Source organism: Ahaetulla prasina, chromosome 16 (assembly GCF_028640845.1).
Source record: "Ahaetulla prasina isolate Xishuangbanna chromosome 16, ASM2864084v1, whole genome shotgun sequence".
In the NCBI taxonomy this organism is placed as follows: Eukaryota; Metazoa; Chordata; class Lepidosauria; order Squamata; family Colubridae; genus Ahaetulla; species Ahaetulla prasina.
In genome coordinates this window covers 2,187,501-2,196,955 of record NC_080554.1, presented here as the reverse complement: position 1 = coordinate 2,196,955, position 9,455 = coordinate 2,187,501, and the positions used below count along the sequence as shown (strand labels likewise).

The window sequence follows — 9,455 nt, the reverse complement described above, 5'->3', positions numbered from 1 at the left end:
ATGTACCATGAGAAAAGGTGACCGACCTCCTCAGGTTTTCCAAGTTGGACCTGAAGCTCTTTGGCCTTGTCTTCCTGCCTGGAGATCTCCGCCATGGTAAGAACAACTCTGGCAGACATTTGGCTGGCCTGCTTCTTCTCTTGCTTGGCCTGTCTTAGCACGTCTTCGGCTGCCTGCGGAAAAGTTAAAAAGGAACAGAGGAAAATGAATGAAGCCAGGGGTGAAACCCAGCAGGTTCTGACAGGTTCTGGAGAACCGGTAGCGGAAATTTTGAGCAGTTCGGAGAACTCGTAAATACCACCTCTGGCTGGCTCCAGGAGTGGGGAGGGAATGGGGATTTTGCAATATCCTTCCCCCAGGAGTGGGGAGGGAATGGAGATTTTGCAATATCCTTCCCCCAGGAGTGGGGAGGGAATGGGGATTTTGCAGTATCCTTCCCCCAGGAGTGGGGAGGGAATGGAGATTTTGCAATATCCTTCCCCCAGGAGTGGGGAGGGAATGGGGATTTTGCAGTATCCTTCCCCTGGAATGGGGATTTTTATTTTATTTTATTCTGTCACAACAGTATACACAAACATCAACACAAAACAACAACACATCATATAAACATATATATAAGCAAAAGTATGCAACAACCATATTAATCTGATATAATGAAAGGGAACAATAGGACAGGAACGGTAGGCACTTTTGTGCTCTTATGCAAGCCCCTTATAGACCTCTTAGGAATGGGGTGAAGTCAGTGGTGGGATTCAGCCAGTTTGCACCACTTCGGGACAACCGGTTGTTAACTTTCTGAGCAGTTTGGTGAACTGGTTGTTGGAAGAAATCATTAGTGCAGAGAACCGGTTGTTAAATTATTTGAATCCCACCACTGGGTGAAGTCAATAGTAGACAGTTTTTGGTTAAAGCTTTGGGGATTTTGAGAAGAGACCACAGAGTCAGGTAGTGCATTCCAAGCATTAACAACTCTGTTACAGAAGTCATATTTTCTGCAATCAAGATTGAAGCGATTAACATTAAGTTTGAATCTATTGTTTGCTCTTGTATTATTGCGATTGAAGCTGAAGCAGTCTTTAACAGGAAGGACGTTGCAATAGGTGATTCTGTGTGTTAAACACAGGTCTCGTCGGAGTTGGCGGAGTTCTAAATTTTCTAATCCCAGGATTTCAAGGCGGGAGGTATAAGGTATTTTGTTGTTTTCAGAGGAGCGGAGAACTCTTCTTGTAAAATATTTCTGGATATTTTATAATATCCATATTTTGCAATATCCTTCACCTGGGGTGGGGAGGGAATGGGGATTTTGCAGTATCCTTCCCCCAGGAGTGGGGAGGGAATGGAGATTTTGCAATATCCTTCCCCTGCCATGCCCACCAAGCCACACCCACAGAACCGGTAGTAAAAAAAATTGAATTCCACCACTGAATGAAGCCATAAAGCTGCCCTCATGCCACCTTTGGTGATTTCAAAGATACACCCTCCCGTTGTTTCTTGGTCTCCCAAATAGCTTTTTTTCTCAGCTGCTTTTCCATTCTCCTTTTCTAGCCAGTATTTCTTAGTGGTCTCCCATCCAAGAATTTTCAAAATCTAATTCTGCTTATTTGTTTGGGGTTTTTTTGTTAAAAAAGAAAGAAAAGATTTTAATGAAACAAATAAATAAAAGAGGGACCACAGAGGGAAAAAAAAACCTCCAACAGTTACAATATTTGTGTGTGTGTATTTGTGTGTGTACTTTTTTTTTAAAGGATCAGCTGAGGTCTAAATCTTTCTCAACCTCAGGAATGTTAAGATATGTGGCTTGGATTGGCAGAATTCCTGAGCCAGCATTCAACGTACTGGTGGGGGAATCCTGGGAGTTGAAGTCCAGATATTTTAAAGAAAACTGGCTGGGGAATTCTGGGAGTCGAAGTTCAGATATTTTCAAAGATGCTGAGGTTGAGGAATTCAACTCCCAGGAGTCCAGACATTTCAAAGCATGCTGCCTGGGGAATTCTGGGAGTTTAAGTCCAGACATTGTAAAGGATGCTGGTTGGGGACTTCTGGGAATTGAGGTCCAGATATTTTAAAGAAAACTGGCTGGGGAATTCTGGGAGTCGAAGTTCAGATATTTTCAAAAATGCTGGTTGAGGAATTCAACTCCCAGGAGTCCAGACATTTCAAAGCATGCTGCCTGGAGAATTCTGGGTGTTGAAAGGTGGATATTTTAAAAGGATGCTGGCTGGGGAATTCTGGGCACTGAAGTCCACACCTCTGAAGGTTGCTAAGATTGAGAGTTACTGGTCTAGAAAGAAAAACACCATCCTACCTTAGCATTTTTCTTAGAGACCGATTCCCCATCACGGGCATTTTCAAGGGCTTTTGAAGAAACGGTTCCAGAATTTCCCAGGGCTCTCTGGGCCTGCCTGACCTTCCGCTGGGTCTCCGGAATCGCCCTGTCCCGCACTGCAACGCTCTTCCTCCTGACTGCTGTGCGGCCTTTAGGGTCTTCCATCAGGGTCTTTATTCCTGCCGGCATAAAGGAGAAACCGGTTATCCTGTTTCAAGCTGGATAAAATTACATCCCGTTACAAGGAAAGGCTGAGATCGCCATCGGGACCAGAACTGGCGTTGCTAAGCAAGGCGTTTGTTAAGTGAGCCACACCCATTTTATGACCTGGTTTGTCACGGTCGTTAAGCGAATCACTGCCACCGTTGTTAAGCAAATCTGGCTTCCCCACTGACTTTGTTTGTCGGAAGCTGGCTGGGGAGATTGCCAATGGTGATCACATGACCGCAGGACAATGCAACAGGCATAAGTACATGCCAGTAGCCAAGCATCTGAATTTTGATCACGTGACCAGGGGAATGCTGCGGCAGCCGTAAGTGCGAGGACTGGTCCAAAGTCACGTTTTCAGCTAAACAAATGGTTGTAAGCCAAAAAGTTGTGTTTTTTTTAAAATTATATTTTGTTGCCTTTTTTCTGCACCCCCAAATTTGCCTATAAGACTTACTTCTGGTTCACAGTAAGTCCAGTTCTGGATGGGATATGTTTCTTTTTCAAAGGTTAGTTCAGATAAAGTTTTTTTTAAAAAAAGGAACTTCCAGAGAGAACAGGAGGGTGCGAGTTTACCCATCCGATCCGGGAGAAAATGTTCTTGAGATTAAGAATTTAATATTAAATTCAGTTTTGGTCGCCACGATGTAAAAAAGATGTTGAGACTCTAGAAAGAATGCAGAGAAGAGCAATAAAGATGATTTGGGATAGTAGGAGGCTAAAACATATGAAGAACAGTTGCAGGAACTGGGTATGTCTAGTTTAATGAAAAGAAGGACTAGGGGAGACATGATAGCAGCCTTCCAATATCTCAGGGGTTGGCACAAAGAAGAGGGAGTCAAACTATTCTCCAAAGCACCTGAGACTAGAACAAGAAGCAATGGGTGGAAACTAATCAAAGAGAGAAGCAACCTAGAACTAAGGAGAAATTTCCTGACAGTGAGAACAATTAATGAGTAGAACAACTTACCTGCAGAAGTTGTGAATGCTCCAACACTGGAAATTTTTAAGAAGATGTTGGATAGCCATTTGTCTGAAATGGTGTAGGGTTTCCTGCCTGGGCAGGGGGTTGGACTAGAATTTATTTATTTATTTATTATTTATTTTATCACATTTATATACCGCCCTATCTCCCTAGGGACTCAGGGCGGTTCACAGGCAAGTAAAAAAGTACATATAAATACAAACTAAAATACAATTAAAAAACTTATTCTACATTTATTTATTTATTTATTTATTATTTAAATTTTTATACCGCCCTTCTCCCGAAGGACTCAGGGCGGTTTACAGGCAGATAAAATAAACAGTACTATTACAAAATAAATACTATTAAAATACCACTAAAAAACTTATTCAATTTGGCCGCAATTAAAATTTAGCAAATAATAAAGCCGAATTATTAAAAAGCAGTATAAATAATAAAACCCATTAAAAACCAGTATAAATTTAAAATCTAATCCAGTCCTGCGCAGATGAATAAGTGTGTTTAGAAGACCTCCAAGGTCCCTTCCAACTCTGTTATTATTATTATTATTATTATTATTATTATTATTATTATTATTATTATTATTATTATTATTATTATTATTATTATTACTAAGTGGTTAGGATTAGTCTCAGCTTACCGTCCAGTGTGGTCACCAAAGCCTTCGCTTTGGACACCACGGCCTCTCCACTGGTCAGGGAGGACTCAGCCAGTGCTCGTGCATTGTTCGTTCTCTGCCACAGCTGTGAAACAGAGAAAAGCAAAATTAGGCTAAAAAAGTCAGAACTGCGAACATTCGCTAAAGATGACCAGTAATTATTTAACTCTGGAGCAGCCCTTGACTTGAGTTGATGCCCTAAGTCAAGCCAGCCCGTTGGATTGTGGGTGAGGATGATGGGGGGTGGGGGGTGAACCCAGCCAAAATGTGAATTATTCGGTTATTACATTGCACAGGCCTGCAAATCTCGCACTGATCACCAGAGGGCAGACTAGAGTTAGTTTGAACTACTTCTTTGCTGCCATCTAATGGCCATTTGCAGCATTACGGGGCTGTTAGCGAGGCCTTTTAAAAGAGTGAGTCAATCAAATAAGTCTAGGTTGACACCCCTAGGAATGTCAGATATTCCTTTCGTTGATTGTTTCTTTGCATCCAGGTTTGTTGTGCATCCTGGTTTGTTGTGCCAAATTTTGCTGCCAAATAAGGGAGGGCACATCGAGCCACAAAGCACTCACCTCTTCCAAGGGCCGAGTCCTCTGTAGCATTTTCTTTAACCCAGTTTCTAAAGTCAAGGATTTGTTGGTTGCCAAACCCTGTTTCGTTTCAACCAGTTGTTGAATTTCCTCTGCTTTTTGGACCAGGTTTCCAGCTTTCTCCACCAGAGGGCGCTGCAAGATCAGAGGCTGGGAATTTACTTAATCGAAAATTAAAAACTACCCAGACAAATTTATTACTAGAATTATGACATTATGGGGTACTTTTTTGGGGATGGGGGCTCCATCTCCATCTCCCCCCTTCCCCAAGAATAGCTTGTACTCCATAAATCAGCCATGTTTAAGCACTAGCCTGCTCTCCATAGGAAACCAGATTCCGCCTACAGGCAAATATGCTGAATTCTATGCAATTAAAGAAACAAGCTAGTAGAAAAGAGGTGGAAAGATTTTCTGCCTTATTTTTGCCTCATCCCACATTTAAATCAAACTAGGTGTCTATCCCCCCCTATTACCTGAAAAAACCAGAAACTTCCTTTTTCTTCCTCCAAGTCTAGAAACTCAATAATTTATTTATTTATTTTTTTTGCAGGCTATTAACATCTCTATTTTTATTTTCCAGGCTGCTTTGGACAGTGCGCCATACTAAAAAAACCTTAGCAAAATGAAGAAATAAAGCTAATTTTCTTAGACAGCACCCGAAAGATCAACTGTTAAAACAATAGGGACTAACACAATAGTTATGCAAAAAGTTTTCCTTTGCAGGAAAGATTTAGCAATTTTTTATTTAAAATTTAGAAAGATTTAGCAATTCCACTTTAGCAATTTTAACATGGGTGATCTTCAACTCCCAGAATCCCCCAGCCAATTTGCTGGAGAATTCTGGGGGTTTGACAGCCAGCATGCTTGAGAAATCTGAAGTCCATCCATATAAAACATCTTGGCTGGGGAATTCTGGGACTGAAGTCCACGCATCTTAAAGCAGATTGGCTGGGGAATTCTGGGAGTTGAAGTCCACCCTTCTCAAAGCCTGCTGGCTGGGGAATTCTGGGAGTTGAAGTTCACCGATCTTAAAGCATGCTGGCTGGGGATTTCTGGGGATTCTACCATTAGCATTCGAGAAAATTCTGGGAATTAAAGTCCACCCATCTTAAAGCATGCTGTCTGGGGAATTCTGGGAATTCTTACACCAGCATTTTAGGGAATTCTGGGAACTGAAGTCCAGCCATCTTAAAGTTGCTGAAATTGAGAAACATTGATTTAGAAGACCTGGAATCAAACTGGAAAAGTCATCAAGTGGATAAGGAATATACAAAATATAATACAATATAGAGAAAACTTGAACAAAGGATGTAGGAAAAAAATTGTCCTGTTACTAACGCTTACCAGCTCCAAATAATCTGTTTGAAGCAGGGTTGTGTTACTCTGATGGCCTGAAACCAGGATCTCAGCATCTTCTATTTGTAAGACAAGGGTTTTTTGGGTCTTTTCGATTTTCTCACCACTGCAAGGCAAACATTCATTTAAACAGTAGGCTTGGTCTCTGTGGGACATCACAGGTATCCTTGTATTTAACAAAGATCAAAACTGGAAGGGAATGAGTTTTAGGATAGAAAAATTAGAGCTGAGTTTCAGGCAGAGTCTTGCTCATTTTATTTTGAAGCAGTCTGGCTGAGGATTTCTGGGAGTTGAAGCCCACAATGCTTAAAAGTTGCACGCTGGCTAGGGAATTCTGGGAGTTGAAGTCTGCCAATCTTAAAGCATGCAAGCTGGAGAATTCTGGGAGTTGAAGTCCATCCATCTTAAAGCTTAAAGGATTGGCGGGAGTGTTCGTCCCCGATGTCCCCCAAGACTCAAAAAAACTCTACCAATAAATGCCCCATTTACCATGTTTAACCTGTTCTTTTAGCTGTTGCCTTGGCAACCTGAGCAAACTCAATTTTCCTGATCTTAATTTACTTTAGTCTAATTTAATTTAGGTTGGCTTAATTAGGAAGACCTTATGCAATGTCTCGAAACTTGGCTTTTAGAGAAAACCCATAGCAACATTAAGCAGAAATGTTGAAATTAGTAGCCCTTTCTTCCTGTTTATCACATCACTTTTTAAAGCCCATCTGGGCACCTAGGGGCTGGGAGTTCCACAGTTTAACAAATGAAGCCCCGACTCTCAGTTTTTGGTTTGCTTTGTCATGCAGGAGAGTGAGGAACGCATGTTTGAGGGGCGGTAACAGGGGTGAAATCCAGCAGGTTCTGACAGGTTCTGGAGAACCGGTAGTGGAAATTTTGAGTAGTTGAGAGAACCAGAAAATAGCACCTCTGCCTGGCCCCAGAGTGAGGTCAGAATGGGGATTTTGCAACATCCTTCCCCCAGGGGGGAATGGGGATTTTGCAGTATTCTTCCCCTGGAGTGGGGAGGGAATGGAGATTTTGCAATATCCTTCCCCCAGGAGGGAATGGGGATTTTGCAGTATTCTTCCCCTGGAGTGGGGAGGGAATGGAGATTTTGCAATATCCTTCCCCCAGGAGGGAATGGGGATTTTGCAGTATCCTTCCCCTGGAGTGGAGAAGGAATGGGGATTTTGCAGTATCCTTCCCCTGCCACGCCCACCAAGCCACGCCCACAGAACCGGTAGTAAAAGAAATTGGATTTGACCACTGGGCGGTAACATCATCCTCATCTAATGTCTCTTATCCTGCTTAGGACTTTCAAAAACCCCAAAAATGGATTCCTTAGAATCTTAGTCTCGCCGGAGACATTTGCAAGCTGAAGCCAAGAGAGACTTTAATTTTTTCTTTTCTTTTCTAGGCTCTGTGGACTACCGACACAGAAAAGACGTCGTGGGGGCATATCACCATCCTGGACCCCACTGGCTCACCTCTCTTCCGTGTCTCGCCTGAATTCCTGCATCCTCCTGCTGACGTTTGCAACGTTTTCCATAAGACGATAACTCGAGTTGGATGCCTGGAAGGCTCTTCTGGCCAGGTCCTCCACCACGGACGCAGTTTCAACATGGCTGCAGAGAGGGGGTGGGGGAAACCTCAACCTGGGGATTTTGGTGGTGCACCTCTCCCAGGCTAAAGATTTGCCCAAATCGGTCTGGAGAGGAAATTCTATTCTCATCTCTCTGTGTCCTTCTACAGCCTTCAATCTTAAAAGGCCCCACACAATAGAATAGAATGGAATGGAATAGAATAGAATAGAATAGAATAGAATAGAATAGAATAACCAGAGTTGAAAGGGACCTTGGAGGTCTTCTAGTCCAACCCTCTGCTTAGGCAGGAGACCCTATACCACTTCAGACAAACGGTTATCCAACATCTTCTTCAAAACTTCCAGTGCTGGAGCATTCACAACTTCTGGAGGCAAGTTGTTCCACTGATTAATTGTTCTCACTGTCAGGAAATTTCTCCTTAGTTCTAAGTTGCTTCTCTCCTTGGTTAGTTTCCACCCGTTGCTTCTTGTCCTGCCTTCAGGAGCTTTGGAGAATAGCTTGACCCCCTTCTTCTTTGTGGCAGCCCCTGAGATATTGGAAGACTGCAATCATGTCTCCCCTGGTCCTTCTTTTCATTAAACTAGACATACCGAGTTCCTGCAACCGTTCTTCATATGTTTTAGTCTCCAATCCCCTAATCATCTTGGTTGCTCTTCTCTGCACTCTTTCTAGAGTCTCTACATCTTTTTTACATCGTGGCGACCAAAACTGGATGCAATATTCCAAGTGTGGCCTTACCAAGGCATTATAAAGTGGTATTAACACTTCACGTGATCTTGATTCTATCCCTCTGTTGATGCAGCCCAGAATTGTGTTGGCTTTTTTGGCAGCTGCTGCGCACGGCTGGTTCCTATTTAAATGGTTGTCCACTAGGACTCCAAGATCCCTCTCACAGGTACTACTATTGAGCAAGGGACCACCTATACTGTACCTGTGCCTTTGTTTTTTCTGGCCTAAATGTAGACCCTTATTTTCCCTCCCTCCACCAAGCCACGTCCACAAAATCGGTAGTAACAAATTTTACATTTCACCCTGCGATAGCATGTAAACTTGCCTGCGGGCCAAGGCGCTGGATCTGATCGCGTGGCGGCTCCAGTTTGTAGACTGATAAGAAGTCTCAGAAGAAAATTCCTAGCAGGTGGAGAGAAAAGAAAGAACGGACAATGGTTCTTTTGTTCCCGGCTGAAGCGTGGGAGAACTGAGGCTATGGGAATATAAATATTTCGCGATACGAAAAGGTCAGAAAATACTCAAACGGAAACGAGAGAGAGAGAGAGAGAGAGTAATCGGTCAACATTTACGATAACAGTAACGGGGACCTTTGGAGGTCATCTAGTCCGACCCCTTGCTCACGCAGGGATTCGAACCGCCGAACCTTTCTGATCGACAAGCTCAGCGTCTTAGCCACTTTTCTATGGGACTTGAGCATTTTAGTTCAACTTTTGGTCAGGAAAACCATGCTTATCGTGCAAACTCTCTGATCTATGATGGTTTCTTCATTGCTTATTTATAACCAAATAAGTAGCTTTCAAAACTCAGAGCTGTAGCCGTGGGAGGATAGATGAGTATTTTTTAAAAAAATACTTGTTTTTAAAAGTACACGAAGCACTTTTCTGTTTAATATAATGGTTATTTGAGGGATTTTGTGGGCTCCTTCCTCCCCCTGAAATCTCTCCCTCCCTCCCTCCCTTATTATTATTATTTTGTTATTGTAAGATTTTATTTGTCATGCTTT

At 42.6% G+C, this 9,455-nt stretch overlaps 1 protein-coding gene across 2 annotated transcripts in view; it reads right to left on the bottom strand.

Annotated features, from left to right (window-relative positions):
* LAMC3 (laminin subunit gamma 3) overlaps positions 1-9,455 on the bottom strand; it is a 51,098-nt gene that overhangs the window by 3,407 nt on the left and 38,236 nt on the right. Inside the window, exons 20-26 of one of the 2 annotated variants that reach the window (XM_058159651.1) lie at positions 8,775-8,851; positions 7,604-7,741; positions 6,114-6,231; positions 4,752-4,919; positions 4,159-4,261; positions 2,306-2,505; positions 27-173 (exon numbers count right to left, since the gene is read on the bottom strand). In XM_058159651.1, the coding sequence (XP_058015634.1) occupies positions 27-173; positions 2,306-2,505; positions 4,159-4,261; positions 4,752-4,919; positions 6,114-6,231; positions 7,604-7,741; positions 8,775-8,851 (951 nt within the window). The remainder of the gene's footprint in view (positions 1-26; positions 174-2,305; positions 2,506-4,158; positions 4,262-4,751; positions 4,920-6,113; positions 6,232-7,603; positions 7,742-8,774; positions 8,852-9,455) is intronic. The other variant, XM_058159652.1, reaches the window with a different exon arrangement.